This window comes from Hippopotamus amphibius, chromosome 1 (assembly GCF_030028045.1).
Source record: "Hippopotamus amphibius kiboko isolate mHipAmp2 chromosome 1, mHipAmp2.hap2, whole genome shotgun sequence".
NCBI lineage: Eukaryota > Metazoa > Chordata > Mammalia > Artiodactyla > Hippopotamidae > Hippopotamus > Hippopotamus amphibius.
In genome coordinates, this window is record NC_080186.1 from 171,752,094 (window position 1) to 171,768,344 (window position 16,251).

The 16,251-nt window shown below is 32.9% G+C and overlaps 1 protein-coding gene across 1 annotated transcript in view; it reads right to left on the reverse strand.

Annotated features, from left to right (window-relative positions):
* SLC12A2 (solute carrier family 12 member 2) overlaps nucleotides 1-16,251 on the reverse strand; it is a 97,054-nt gene that overhangs the window by 39,566 nt on the left and 41,237 nt on the right. The window contains exons 5-11 of the mRNA XM_057736047.1: nucleotides 14,511-14,650; nucleotides 12,720-12,830; nucleotides 12,015-12,123; nucleotides 9,604-9,731; nucleotides 9,424-9,508; nucleotides 5,446-5,597; nucleotides 117-224 (exon numbers count right to left, since the gene is read on the reverse strand). Coding sequence (XP_057592030.1) covers nucleotides 117-224; nucleotides 5,446-5,597; nucleotides 9,424-9,508; nucleotides 9,604-9,731; nucleotides 12,015-12,123; nucleotides 12,720-12,830; nucleotides 14,511-14,650 — 833 coding nt within the window. The remainder of the gene's footprint in view (nucleotides 1-116; nucleotides 225-5,445; nucleotides 5,598-9,423; nucleotides 9,509-9,603; nucleotides 9,732-12,014; nucleotides 12,124-12,719; nucleotides 12,831-14,510; nucleotides 14,651-16,251) is intronic.

Here is a 16,251-nt window from a genome sequence, read left to right on the forward strand (position 1 = left end):
TCAATACATGGGGTTGACAGAAGTAAACAAATAATTTAAAAGTATTAAAAATCTCACATTTAAACATATTACCTTAACTGCCCCTTTAATAAAATTTGTAATGTGAAAATACTTACCTGAAATATTTTGGGTGCACTCACAAGAGATGCCAATGCAGAAGAAAGAGTGGCTGAAAAGATACCTGCAGAAATTAATGGTGCAAAGCCTGATACCATGCTCATTACCTTAAAAAAAAATGACAAAAATGGAAAAATAAATCTTATATAAAATTCAGAAAAGAACACAACACTATTCATCTGTATTATTGCCATGAAGAACACGAGTGGTAATGCTGAGAGAAATTGGATGACAATAACAACAGTAAACAGTAACAATGGTTACGTGCATTACACACTTCTGGAACTGATTTACCACCAGGTCTTTTTCTTTTTTTTAAAGCTCTTTATTGGAATATAATTGCTTTACACTGTTGTGCCAGTTTGTGCTGTACAACAAAGTGAATCAGCTGTATTTATACATATATCCCCATATCCCCTCCCTCCCCCACCACCAGGTCTTAATATAAAAATTCTTCTGATTTTGTAAAACTTGAAAGGCACACACCAGGGCAGAGAGAGCATACTGAACTACAAAGTATCCATCACTCGGTTTGAACAGGGCCAATCTTTGCATTACTGTGAATCAAAGCCCAGATATCATTTCATGCATAAATGTTTCAGTGCATACCTCTAATGGGTAAGAACTTTTAAAAACTGTAACTATAAAGTCATTGTCACAGTTTAAAAACTGTATAATTCCTTAACAGCATCAGATATCCAATTGCATTCAAAATTCCCAAATTATTCCTTTTTTCTTGCTTTTTAAAATAGTTTGTTCAAATCAGGATCCACAAAAGGATTACACTTTACATTTGGTTGATATGTCTCTTAAGTCCTTTTCAATCTACAGGTTCACCCTTTCCTTCACATTTGATTATTTTTGTCATTTCTCCTAGAGAAACCCCATGCTTTAGATTTTGTTGACAATCTCCACTACCTTGTTTGACTTGTTCCTCTCACCTCTATTTCTAGTCAACTGGTAGGCAGGTCTAGACAAGTTGATTAGACTGAGGTACAAGTTTTCTGGCAAGGATATTCCAAGGTGGTATGATATACTTCTGTCAGGAAGGTTGTTTGTTTGTTTGTTTTTTAATGTTAAGATAGTAAATTGGTATTGTGGTTTTTTGTTTGTTTTTAAAGAGTCATTTTTTAAAGCTAAAAGCAGAAATATCCAGCCAAAAGTATCTAACTCCAGGATTTGCCTCTAAATAATCTGGGAAGTGAGGAGTCCATAAATAAAACAAAATTAGCCATGCATTGATAACTGATGAAGCAGGAAAATGTGTATGTTAGGCGCATTATATTGCTTTCTCTATCTTTGTACCTGTTCAAGCATTTCCCTACGATGAAGTTTAAAAAAAAAAAAGGATACTGAGGAGCACAACGCAAAATAACTTGCCTGGACTCTTCAAAATGTCAACATCCTGAAATATTAAAACAGGCAGGCTAGGAGCTCCTCTAGATGAAAGAATTTTAAAATAACATAACTAAAGGCCATGTGTGACACCAGCCTGACTCCTGGATCTGGGAAAAATTGATCTGGGATATTACTGCAACAAGTGAGGAAGTATGAATATGGAAAATACATTTAGACAACAGTATTTCATCAACACTGAATCACTTGCATGGGATAATTTACCACGCTTGTAAAGAATGTTTTAAATACTTCAATCTGATTGTCATGTTGTGATGTCTGTAATTTAACCTCATACGTTTGAGGAGAAAAATTCTATACATATATATAAATATAAAGCAAATGGGGCAAAATATAAATAACTAGTAAATACAAATGAAGGGTAGGTACACAGATTACTGTTCTTTGTGTACCTTTGAAATTTGCCAAAAGAAAAAACTGATTTGGAAGAGTTGTTTAATGGATTCAGGTACTGCCAACTTGATCTATCCATTATAAATTTTACTAGTAGTGAATGATGATCACCACCTAGATTCACTGCTTCATTAGTGGAGATTTACCTTTCATTTATATTGCCCAAAAACATGCCAACTGAGACCAAAGGGATCAGGAAATCAGGTTTTAGGCTGTTTATTACACACTTGCCTATAATTTAATATTAAGCCAGATGTAAACTAGCTATGGGCACAATCCCTGGCCATAATGCATAAGTCTGGTTTCATGTGTACATAAACCACCTTGTTTCACTTAAATGGCTCTCCCTGCATCTTTCAGAAGATTTAGGTTTAAAACTGAAGAATATATTTAAGAGTTTTAAAAAACATTAGCATTGATTTCTCTGAGAATCTCCAGAAGCAAAAACTCATCGAAAAGATTCAGCTTTTTAATACCAATTTAGTAGTTATATACACACCATACATTTTTCATAATCACTATTTTTATACAGTTATTAATTAATGCTAAATTATCTAGCATTGCCAAATCTGTCTTTAGGGAAGGAGATTACAAAGGACAGATAAAGTGGACCAAGATAAAAATAAGCAGACTTAGTTTCTGTTCTATATACTTATCTGATAATACAAAATTCCATGTCTCTCTGTGTAATGCCTTCAAAGTTCAGTAAGTATTGTACAAAGGCAGGAGGTAAATGAAGAAGAAAGGAAAGAAAAGAGACTATGATATATTGATGGATATAAGGCAAAACTGACACCAGCAAGATTATTATAACCATAACATTTCACTTTTCATGTTTTGAGGAAAAAATTCAATTTCTTTTCTTCCATCACCTCTGAATTAAGGTAAATAATGCTCAATGCTTAGCATCTAGAAACTATGCTTCTATGATTTGCCAAGTTTCTTGTTTTCTAGTTATATATTTATTAATAACCTTTGTGTTTCCCCTCATTTTCTGGTAAAATATTAGCAGCAAGTAAATGAAAATGAATGTAAATAATGACAACATTAGTGTTGTCCAAAATATATAGTGGAAACAAACATGAAACACAAAAGGTGGTTTGGTCTTTAATAAGGGGGAATAGAAGACAAAAGTCTAATAAAAGGGAAAAAAGTGGCAAGTAAAATGAAGGTGAGATTTTGCATGTGGGATATGTGTGTTGATGACTTAGGGTTCTAAAAAATCTTCATGGAACTGGGTCTGAAGAGCAGACAGATTTAGATATACAAAAAGAAAAAGCCAGGGCATTCCAAGCAAAGTGAAGCACCAAATAAAGCAACAGAGTAGGGTAAGCATGTGCATGTATACATATATAAGCACATCATCGCTAGAGTTCAGTCTGGATAGAAACAGTGAGACTTAAGTTTGGGTATGAAGGAATTTTACAGAGCAAAGATGCCCACATTCTGTTTATTAAGCAGTGGTGAGTCAGAGGTTTCAGATGACATTAAAATGCAGAAATATAATAAGAAACATAAAACTAAAGAAAATGAAATATTTAAGATAAAGTGACCCAACTATATATGCATATATTTATCAATTACATGCAAAACAGTATTATATCGTGTGCTTTTGTATAGATTTCATGATGGAATCTCCACTTACATGTTCCTCAGTTATGTTCTATTCACCATTCTTCATTCTCCAAGTAACAAACAATTAATAATTTTACAGGATTTTCTTTCCATTCTGTATCACTTTATAAAGTATTTTTCAAAAATTTACTTAAATTGGAAAAGCAGCTTTATGTATACCAAATTCCTATACTTTGCTTGAATGAGTTCATACTTAGACTTGATAAAAACAACACACTTTTGTATTTTAAGGCAACAACACAGAAATCTGATTGGCATTTTCAGTCACTGGGCAGAGACCAACATTTGTGCCTTTCATACACAATATCAATGTCAGAATTGGCCTGAATAATTAGCTGGACATGAATACTTTCTTTCATTCCTACGATTTTGCCTAGTCTTGTGACTAGAAAAAACAAACTTCTATTACATAATTGAGTTCAATATTTTTAACCTCTGAAAGTTCAGTCAATTGATCAAAACTATGCAAAACAAAATACAAATAATGCCATTAAAAATTTAAGTTATAAAATTTTAATGTAAAATACACAGATTCTACATAAAATTTCTACATAATACATTAAGTCCTCAACTATTCAGTTTATTATGTTTACACAATACTGGAGAAGCACTAGGAAGCAGAATTTTTATTTTCGACTTTGAATTAGCAGAACCATTTATTCTATAAATTTACCACAGAATATCTTGTTTTAATCTGCTGAATCTATACCTTTGTGTTCTTTTCTTTCTAGACTGAGACTTACCAAGCAACTCTCAAAATATCCTCCAGATTTTAGTAATTCCTTTTCCCCTTATAAATCTTATCTAACACCTATAAAGTCTATAAAAAATTCCATTTCACTTTCAGTATCTTATGGAAGTAATAATAAAACTGATATTCCCCAAATACTTGAGCAGTAATACTAATCTTTACACAGTTCATGTTTAATAGTTCACAAATTTTCAAGCATCCATTAATAATTTCTGTTGTTCAATGGTGGTTTAACACAGCATCACTATATGATAGCCGTATCTAATTAAATAAGACTACTGATACTGATCCATACTTTTTTAAAAGGGCATTTATATATAAAGCAATTGTGGAGAAACCTCAAATTAGAAAACTGAACTCATTTCAATTAGTATGGATTTAAACTGTTCAAAATAAAAATGAGATACTTAAGTGTAAATCTAACAAGTGTATAGGCCTAATAATACTCTGAAAACTACATAATACTGATGAAAGAAGTCAAAGAAGATCTAAATAAATGGAGAAACATACATATTCATGGACTGGAACACTCAACAAAGTAAATCTATCAATTCTTGCCAAACTGATGTACAAGTTTAATGCAAATCCTATCAAAATTCCAGCGAGACTTTTTTGTAGATAAAAATAGATTATCCTAAAATTTATTTGTGAAAGCAAAGGAATTAAAATAGCTAAAACAATTTTGAAAAAGAATAAAGTAGGAGAAATCAAGCTACATGACTTCAAGACTTACAATCTAACTACAGTAATCAAGAAAGTATGGCAGTGGTGGAAGGACAGACGCAAAGATCAATGGAACACAACAGAGAATCCAAAACTAGACTCAGCACATATGACCACAAGCTTTCTTGCTTTCTGAAAAAGTATACTGTATACATGTACTATATATTATACCCTAATTATAAAAGTGTTACCCTCTGGGGCCCTTTTGCCCCTGAACAGGCTCAGATTTCATTCTTTCATATTTTTCTGTTTGCCCAATTAGTTGCGTACAGTCTTTATTGATATCTGGGTATAAAGTAACAAGAGCTCCCCCTTCTACGTTCTTGCTATATTCTGAATGGTCAGAGCTGATAGTAGTCTGACCTCTAGATGAACAAAGAATGTCTGTATAATATAAATTTGATGCTCACCTGGAAGTTGTTCATTAGGCCATAGGAACAAGGACTGCTTTCACAAGATGAAAAGTCAAAGTTTAATTTGCAGGCTGCAGAAGTACAGTTTGTTAGCTCTGTTATAATAGTGTTATTAACATCCCCAGTAGCATCCCGAACAACACAAGAACCTGAAGCACAAGTGACAATGAGGACAAATAATCGAGTTAACATTTACATTCATTTTAAAATTATATATACCAATAAAGAAATTATGATACTGACTGTATATACTTGCTTATAATAGCATACTTTGCATTTACAATTAAGAAAGCTTTACCTGGAACAGAATTTGCAAAGCATCATGGTCCCCAGTATTGAGACAGTGAAACAGAACCTTATAAAGACTAGTATATATATATGTATACACGTAAAAACCTTCTAAGTATTGCTGTGAAAATGGTATAGTAGCAAAACCATTTCCTGCACTACTTGGTTAAGATGTCCTTAAGCAAATACAGAAACACTGTTGAAAGAGCTCCAAATGGCAGAAATATTTTCCTGTACTCCAAACATTTTATATTTAAAATGTGCCAAAGATCAGCCTTAAGGTAATATCAATCTTCTGTGAGGGAAAACAGTTTGAACATGAATGAATTATATAATTCTATTTAAACCTTTGTATCAAGTAAGTCTACCTTGATAATAAGAAAACATATGGTGGGGGGTGGGGGAGGGATGGACTGAGAGTTTGGGGTTAGTAGATGCAAACTATTACATATAGAATGGATAAACAACAAGGTCCTACTGTACAGCACAGGGAACTATATTCAATATCCTGGGATAAACCACAATGGAAAAGAATACAAAAAAGAATGTATATACATGTATATAACTGAGTCACTTTGTTGTACAGCAGAAATTAGCACAACATTGTAAATCAACTCTACTTCAATAGAAAAAATAAATTAAAAAACATTAAAAAAAATCATATGGTATCTGAGATTTGCTTTAAAATAACCCATGGAGCAAAGTGAATGGGTATAGATGAAACAAGATTAACTACGTACTGATAATTCTTGATAACTTCTTTGAAGCTGGATGATGGTTATACTGGGCTCACTAGAAAATACTCTACTTTTGTGCAAAATTGAAAACTTCCATAATAAAATATCTTAAAAGTATTCTTGAAAAAGAACTTAATTTGGGGTTGGGATGGAATGAATTGGGAGATTGGGAATACCATATATACATTACTAATAAGGAAAAAGTATCAAATTGTACACTTTAAATATATGAAGTTTATTGTATATCAATTCCATCTCAACAAAAGTTCTTAAAAAAAAGAACTTAATTTATTTGGAATAACATATGTACAACTAACAATAATGACCATTCCTTAGAGTTCATTTACTTTTACTTTTGAAGCACTTTAATATTGCTGTCTCGTCATATATGAGGTAAAAATCATAGGCATTACAACAAAAACTGAATAAAATGAAAATTAAGTTTTGAAAAGAAGTGTATTTTAATGACAGTCTATATACAGTTATTTTTAAATTTCTTCTTCAAACTTTCAAAGCAATGTTTGTAAAACCGTCTTTCCTTAAAGGTACCCATGAAACCACTGGAGGGTGAGGGGAGAAGACAGAGTGCCCTATCTAACCCTAAAGCAGCTATGCTTTTATGTTTCATATTCTGATGTCCTCCATCAAAATTGTCTGGGGGAAAAAGGTTCCACTGCTTGAGCTAGTTACACAATCACTGGTGTAGAGGGGATCTTTACCGGCCCAGCTACTGAATATCAGGGAGAAAGGGCTACTCCTATTGCCCTAGTGTAGACAAAATGAAATGAGTATGAGGTCAAGCAGTGTTGGAGGGTCAGATAAAAACAGAGATGTTTTCCTACAGTAACAAATTATTTCCCATGAAACATAATCAGTTATATCATTCTTTAAATTAAAACTATATTATCCTCAGCTAGCTTATGTATAATCTATATAAGTATGCTAGAAACTTTTAGGGGAACACAAAAATATTTTGCTAGTAAGCGTATTGATTTTGTTTTTTTCAAAATGAATTTCAGGAATTTACATATGCATTCCAATGATAACTGTAATCCAATTACTTTTTTAAATGTTAATACAGCCTGCCATAATATTAATTACTAGCATTTATAACTCTTGTTTAGTAAAATTTCAAAATTACTTTTATGCAAATTAGTAGCTGAGTTTATAACTACAGTTCCATCATTACTTCGCAACAAATGACTTAATATATGGCAAAAATAAAAATTTTCTTACTCAAATATATGGAAATTTATATTCTGTAGTCAATGAATTTGGAGTTTGTGATTCTTTTCATTAGTACTAGACTAAGATTTATACTTGTAGTATGCTTAAAAATTTTAACTGTAAAACCTGAATTTTAGAACTTAAACATTAAAGACAATGCTCACCTTTTAAGAACATATGTTTTCTGGGTAAAGCATGTAGTTTCAGGAATGTGTAATAAATTCAAGACAAGATAGTATCTATAGTCAATGTATGCAAATTATATGTAAAATCAGTAGTTATTAAATTTTTTCTGGACTAGAATGTTTCAGTTAAAGAAACTCCTATTATATCCCAAAAGAAACTTGTACCATAATGTTTATTGCAGCACTATTTACAATAGCCAGGACATGGAAGCAACCTAAATGCCCATCAACAAATGAATGGATAAAGAAGATGTGGCATATATATACAATGGAATATTACTCAGCTATAAAAAGGGATGAGATGGAGCTATATGTAATGAGGTGGATAGAACTACAGTCTGTCATACAGAGTGAAGTAAGTCAGAAAGAAAAAGACAAATATTGTATGCTAACTCACATATACGGAATCTAAAAATGGTACTGATGAACTCAGTGACAAGAATAAGGACACAGATACAGAGAATGGACTGGAGAACTCGAGGTGTGGGAGGGGGCGGGGGGTGAAGGGGAAGCTGAGACGAAGCGAGAGTAGCACAGACATATATATACTACCAACTGTAAAATAGATAATCAGTGGGAAGTTGTTGTATAACAAAGGGAGTCCAACTCGAGGATGGAAGATGCCTTAGAGGACTGGGGCGGGGAGGGTGGGGGGGACTCGAGGTGGGGGGAGTCAAGGAAGGGAGGGAATACGGGGATATGTGTATAAAAACAGTTGATTGAACTTGGTGTACCCCCCAAAAAATAATAAATAAATAAATAAAATTAAAAAAAAAAACTCCTATTATAAATAGCCTTTCAAAATTATTTACTTATTTATTTATAAACAAATAAATAAATAAATAAAAACACCAAAATCCTCTTTGCCATGAAAATTTTTTAAAGGAAATGCTGTCTTATTTTTGGCAGCAAAATCTCTGACCTTTGACTTTCTTATCTATAAAAGATTTAGACATTGGCTGACCACTTAAGTCGTTTCTTAAAGTTCTAAAATGTTACGATTCCATGAATGTATCAAAATGGCTTAAAATCATTTTCATTAATTTAATAATACTTTCATTCAATGTAGTACCTCCTATTCATTGAAATCAGATGGTGAAAATGCCAGGTATTGATTAATGGCCTTGAAACAATCTTCATACAACAAGATTATGTAAAAGCATAACCATCATGAAAAAAATTCCAAAATTTGTAAAGATCAGAAAGTAAAACGCATTTACTTCTATACATGAATTACATTTTCTGTAAATATATTTCAGTGAAATTTAAAAATCTGCAGATAAGATTTTACATAACTTTCTAACTTACTATATAGTTAATAAAAATCTTAGAGGTGAAACAATAGAACATTTGGTGACTTAGATAATGTCTATAAAAATCACCACTAGTTTACTTAAGTATTTTGGAAATAAAATACAAAACTCCATGTCTTTTTATTGAAATATTTCTTAATTTAAAAGTTAGAAATATATTATCATGAAAATAAATGTTCATAGTATTAAGTTTCTGAAACATATAACAAATGTAAGGTTATTTACCTACAGATACTGCAATTCCTATGTAAACCAGCGTAGTAATTAAAATGGCTAAGAGTGTTCCTTTAGGTATGGCTGACTGAGGGTCCTAGAAGACAAGAACATTTTTTAAGTCTACGTTTAAAAATAAATATATATATATCATTTTTATATAAAATCGATATAGCACTTTATAATACTTACTGCAAGATCACCTGAGATATTTGCTCCAGCCAGAATACCAGTTGCAGCAGGAAAAAAGATGGCAAATACTGAAAAAAAGGTCTCTTCCTCTCGAAAATCTGGCCCAAAGTTCTCATTAAATATTTCAGCTATAGAGAACAAAATATTTTTGGCAATCAATGGATAGCATATTGGACCATATAATTTAGGTTAAGAGTAAGTGGTTATCTATGATCCCTGACTTTTCTTCAGTTCAAGTAACTGGTAAATTCTTGAATATTTCCTAATTCAAGTATTGGTGTTCCTCTTTTCTTGCATGACAGAAACAGGTTACATTCAAAACAGTGATTTGACCTGGTTCACGCCCTACTATTTTGTATACCTTACTAACTATGTTTCAAGCACCTCTAACTTGATTGTTGTCTCTAGTCCAAGAGGTCAAAGAAACAAGAAAGCAGGTAGAAGAACAAAAGGGACATCACACTAACCTGGAACCATTTTTTCCCTTATATCCAACTTATATACTATCTATCTGTACAGCTTTCTCTATTTCCTAGTGGTGATTTGTTTGACTTTTGAAACTATTCACCTGGCATCCAGATAATTTTTAGCTAAGACAAGCTAGGTAAATGTCCCTTCCATTTCAACAATAATGAAAGCTTCAACTAGTCCTACTGTTTTCATCTATTCGCGTAGGCCCTGACACTGAAACAACCAATTAATGGTCATTCATCCATTCATCCATCCATCCATCCATCCAATATTTGAGCATATACTATATGCCAGGTGCTGTACTGGAGCCATCCAGTATCTTAAGGTCCTGAGAGATCCAACAACAACAAGCTACCTTCACGGAACTTAAGAATAATCAATGGAGAGCTATAAAATAAGAAAAAGGTCACTGCAAATAGCAGTAAAGGTACATACAATGGGAACCGCATGTGTTACAGAAGGCTAAAGAGATACAACTAAGGAGCTAACACTTAAGCTGAGGCTTTTTTGAGCACGATCCAGCCACGTGGTGTTGCAGGAGAAAACGTACACCAGGAATAGCCAACAAAGTGTAGAAAGGCCCTGAGGCAGGAAAAAAGATTTAGCTCTTTTGAAGAACTAAAAGAATGCAAAGCTCTCACAGTAAAGGGGAGATGAAATGAGATTGAAGAGATCAGCAGGGATGAGATTAAGAAAATTTTACTTTATAGGAATTTAGGTTTTGTCCTAAATATAACATAAAGCCAAGGTGTGCACAGAATCATGCAACTAATGTGATGTAATTAATGCTTATGTGGATGCTGCATGGACAATGGACTGAAGGCATCAGCATCTGAAGCAGGGAGACCACTTAGGAGGTACTGCAGTGGTTCAACCTAGCGGTGGGAGAATAATGTACTGATTAGAGAAGGATTAGAAAGTAAGTGGGTGAGTAGAAAACACTGAAATCCTGGTTTCTTTCACTTATCAGGTTGGAGAAGTCTTAGAAGGGTTAGGTGGGAGGGACATCAAATAAGCAGTTGAACATATACCTACATCTGGAGTTTCAAGGAGAGTTCCAGGAATAGAAACATGTCAGTCTCTTGAGAGCATTTTGAGCCATGAGAATAGATATTGCCAAAGGAAAGAATATAGTTAGAAGGCCCAAGACAACATTCTGTAAAGAGTAGCTCTGGACTAAACAACTCAAGAGAACTGAAGCTAGGCTTTTTCTTCTAGGGTTTCAAAACAAGGAGTTTTTGTCAATTTAAGACAGACACACCTATTACCCTAAGTGACAAGCATCTCTGATGGTACTGCACTATTCTTTCTGGCTTCCATTCTACCTTGCAGAGATAGGTTTAGGGTGGCTGCTCAGTGGGGGTGGTGGAGAGAGGAAGAGATCAGAAAGACACTTTAGGAAACAAAAAATGACAAGTAAATTTCACTTATAGTGAAAATTAGATGCAGAAAGAAAAGGATATGGAAGATGAAAACTGGAAAATTCTCAATAATGTAAACTGTAGAAAAACTTAGGTTGAAATTATACCAAGAAACTAATATCTTTAGTTGCGTTCGCAGTCTTAGGCACTTTTTAGACTGTTGTGTTTAAATACAACTAAAAGAATGAAAAAGTGATGTTAGAACAAAATTTACAATTTCAGGTAACAAATTCCCCAAATGAGAAGAGGACAAAGGCACTCTTCTTCAGTAGCATTGATTTTTCTATACTCTATCACCTTTTGTTGCTAGTAATGAAAAATGAAAGATGTAAATAAAAGTGATTTTTTTATTCCAATTATACAACAAACATAAAGGAACCAAACTAAACTGGACTGTCAATTAGTGTTAGTCACTATACCAAACTCAAGTACATTACAAAATATGTAAAATGTACTAAATTTGTTTAACACTAGAATGCTATAATATGTACCTTTAAAAAAACATTCTTTCTTACTTACACTTATAACCAAAGAAACCTTTGGGCTTCTTGCTCTCCAATGGGATAAATGTTCCTATGACAAAATCAGCAATAGCGAGTAGTAGAATCACCAAAAGAACAATCTGAGCCTGAAATTTTAAACATTAAAAATCAAAATCAAACATATTGTGTCTATACATTACTTCAGTTCCACTAGAATACAACTCCCATGAGGAAAAGGACTTCTGTCTTGTTTCCCCTGCCTCTCATGCAGTGCCAAGAACAAAGCAGGTGCTTACTAAATTTTTGTTAAATGAATACTCTTTAAAGAACTATCCTAGAATGTTGGAAACATTGGGGGAAAATGAATAGCAAAAGTAGGATCATGCCACATATTTCTGAAATGAATTAAAGATGTACACATCCTCCTAACAAATAACACAAACTTTAAAAATATAGAAAAAAACTACAGTACTAAAATTACCTTTACTAAACCCCTCTGACATACCCTATTATTCTTTTTTTCTTCCACACTCTGATTACCTCTTAAAATGACTGTTATCTCCAAATACTCCCCACCTTGCCAAATAGAAAATGACCTTATACATAAACTTCTTTGAAAATGGCCACTTAGGAACCTTTGAAATCTGAAAGTATTACTACATCTTTGAACATTTGTAAAACATAAGCTCTAAAAGTCTGTACATTCAGCATTTACAGATGTTCCAATGATATCACTACTTACTTTTGCCTCCCACTCCATTCCAGCTACTGAGATACCTAAAAGGATCACCACTGTAATGGCTCCAATAATTCGGATATCATTGATTTCATCTATCATAAGTATGGAATGTTCCTATAAAAAGAAAATAATAGAATGAGCAATATTAGTTACTTCAGACAAATTCTTCAATTCTTTTTGAAACGTTTTAGAGATATCACAGTGCCTCACATGTAGAAGTTGAATAAATGCCTGTCTAAGGAATGAATAGAGAGACCTAGGGAAAAGGAATGAATTACTGTTTACTATTAAGGTGTCATTCAAACATCTGAAGACACCAAAAATATACTCAAATTATTAACACTGCTGTATTTTATACAGGCTCAAATAAAAAAAAAAACTGCTAACAAGCAAAGAAAAAAATCACAATATGACTAAGTAGTACTAATAGGATTTTTTTAAGTTACAAAGCAGAAATATATTTTGTATTCACTGTGGTTAGTGAGCTCATGCTTTTAATGGTCGCTTATGTTGCATAAGGAAAAGAGATGAACATGCTATCATGCAGCTCTCCAAAAACACACTGTTCCATTCTAAGAGCAAAATTATTTGTGGCTAAATATCAATGACATTAAAAACATATACTAAATGATGAGTGAATATGAATTCTTTATGATTATATTGCTTCCTTACTTCCTTTTCTCTGTCCCTTTGGCTTATGCAGCTAAGGTCAATGCCAATGCAAGTGTCAGTCCTTTTCAGATGTTACATCTCATAGTATACCACGTACTACAGAAGAATAGTTACAACTTAACATGAACAACTGTAGGTGTCACTCAAGGTTCCTCTCATTTAATAATATTGATCCTATTTCACTTCTACTGCTTTAGCTACACACATACTAATGACTCTTTTCAAACAAGTTCTCTTCTCAACTCCACAGAAATACCATCACCACTTTCTGGCCAGCTCTACTTATATATACCAAATCAGACATCCAAAACTAAAATCTTCTGTGTTCTCTCTCTCACAGTAAATGGCATTACCATCCATCTAAATCTTCCTTTCTCTTTTTCTAATTTCCCACATCCCATTTATCAAGTCCACTTACTCAACTTTTTAAAAAATACACCCACATCTCTCCAGCCCCACTGGGCACTGGTTTAATATTAGTCACTATCTCCTCTCCCAGGATAGTGACAACGACCTTTTAAATCGTCTCCATCTCCAGTTGTGATCACTCAAATACATCCTCTATACTGTGGTCAGATATTTCTTTAGGCCCCAGATCTGATTATCATGGATCCCCAACTTCAGTCAAGATAAGATCCAAATTTAACAGCAAATAAGACTCTTCCTGACACGATCCTTTTTTCTCCCTCTCATCTTATATCTCTTGCCACTTTGTGCTCCAGTCATACTGAAATATTCCCAGTTTTTTTTTTCTTAAACATACCGTACTCCACCCCTTCTAGGTCTCTGTTTCTTTTTCTTCCCTATTCTCCCTATACCATACCTTACCTCTCCTACCTGCCTGCTAACGTCTGGACTCCCTTCCTTGGAAAACCCTGCCTTGACACGCCTCTGTCACCCCACTCTTGGATGATTAATTAAGTGATTCGCCTCGTGTTGCCAAAGCCTCCTACAGTTACCCATTTTTGACATCCTATAATAAATTTTTGGTCTATCTCACACCAAACTTCTTGAAGGATGAGTTTCATGTTCCTTGCTGCTTTCTTAGCATCTTACATGGTAAGTGGCACATAACGCCTCAATAAAGATTTGGGAAACAAATGACTGGAAAAAGGTCATTACCTTAAGCAACTCCACCACAGTTTCAGCAAATCCAACCACATACATAGCAACTGCAACAGCATTGGCAAAAGCGAAGATCAGGCCAATCGCACCACCAAATTCTGGCCCTAGACTTCTAGATATCAAATAATATGCTCCTCCTAAAGAAAAGAAAAACAAAACAAAACAAAACAAAAAAACACCAAAAGTCCTAATTTAGAATTTTAAATGTCAAATAATCTTTTTAATTAGGAAAAAAAAGCACCAAAAGTGCTAATGTTAGAATTTTAAATGTCAAATAATCCTTTCAACACACAAGAGTTCACAAAGCACATGCCACCAGTGAACACAGCAGTTAAACTAACAGGCAAGTGGATGACATATTTTTAGGAAGAAACACCCAGAAAGAATTCTTTACAACCCACTTCATTCATAACAGTTCTGAACATTCAAAGAATTCTCCTCACGTTAAATATAAAATGATCCTATTTAAATCCCTACTTTCTCTTTTAAAACTTAGATTAAAATGGGTAACAGCCTCCTCCTCATACTCAGAGACACCAAGATCATTTCCCAATGATTTTCTAAGTAATATTTTTAATCTTAATGTAACATTTAAAATCACAATTGACATAATTTTAGTTACTTAAATTAATGTGGTAATTTGCTAGTAATGTGAATACTAAGGCAAAAAAGAAAGCATCACAAGAAACTTAAAGAACAGCACATACTGGCATCCTAAAGAGACATAGTTTGTATTCTAATAAATCCTGCCTAAATGGTGGAGTACACAAAGACATTAAGTAAGCTATCATGAAGCAAGTATTTTCCTAACTTAAAAAACAAATCAGTATTATGATTTTGAGTCAGTCTAATGCTTACCTGAAGTCTCTAAGAGCTCTACTAGAATTCTAATTTATTTTTGGTCTCTAGGTCCTAATCAAAACTTAGTTTTAATAATAATGAAGTTACATTAAGTTATATACATGTTTCTAGACACTGATGAAATATTTCATTCTCAAGACCATATAATGAAATGCCATTAAACAGCTTAATATTTATTTCTACTGTTTTCCCAGTATAATGAAGACAAATGTAACAACAGATTCTTCAGCTTAATAAAGTACTAAATACTCAAACTTTACTCTGGAAATACCTGTAATAGCTTTTGTAGTTAATTTTATCAAGTTACTCAAAATATTCTATACTTTAAACTTTTCCACCAAACTTCCTCAGTAATTCACTTTACCAATTAATTTTCATCATCTTGAAAATTCTGAAGAAAAACAATTGCAACCTGACCATTTAATATTGGTCTCATTTTTTTTAATGAGATGAAATGACTTAAAAAATTTCCCCCAAGTATTTTTGAACACTAAAAATTCTAATGGACTTATATAATGACAATTTTTATGTCAAATAAAGACCTTAGAATAAGTTTTGAAGATATTAAATCACATTATAAATAATCACAAGGAAAATCCCTGGAATATCATAGTTACCACAGCCTATATTTAACAAACGTTTTCAAAATTCATGTAAGTTATTTCATTTAATCCCAATACCAATAATGAATTAAGACAAATATTATGTACCTTGATTTTATAGAGAATTAAGTCACAATAAAAGGTTAATTGAAATCAGTCAACCACTCATGTGTTTCAATAGTTTACAATATAAAACTTTAGAATGAGAAATATAACCAAGAGAACCAGTAAAAGCAAAGAATTCATTTATGTGTTTAAAGTTTTGATTTTATGAA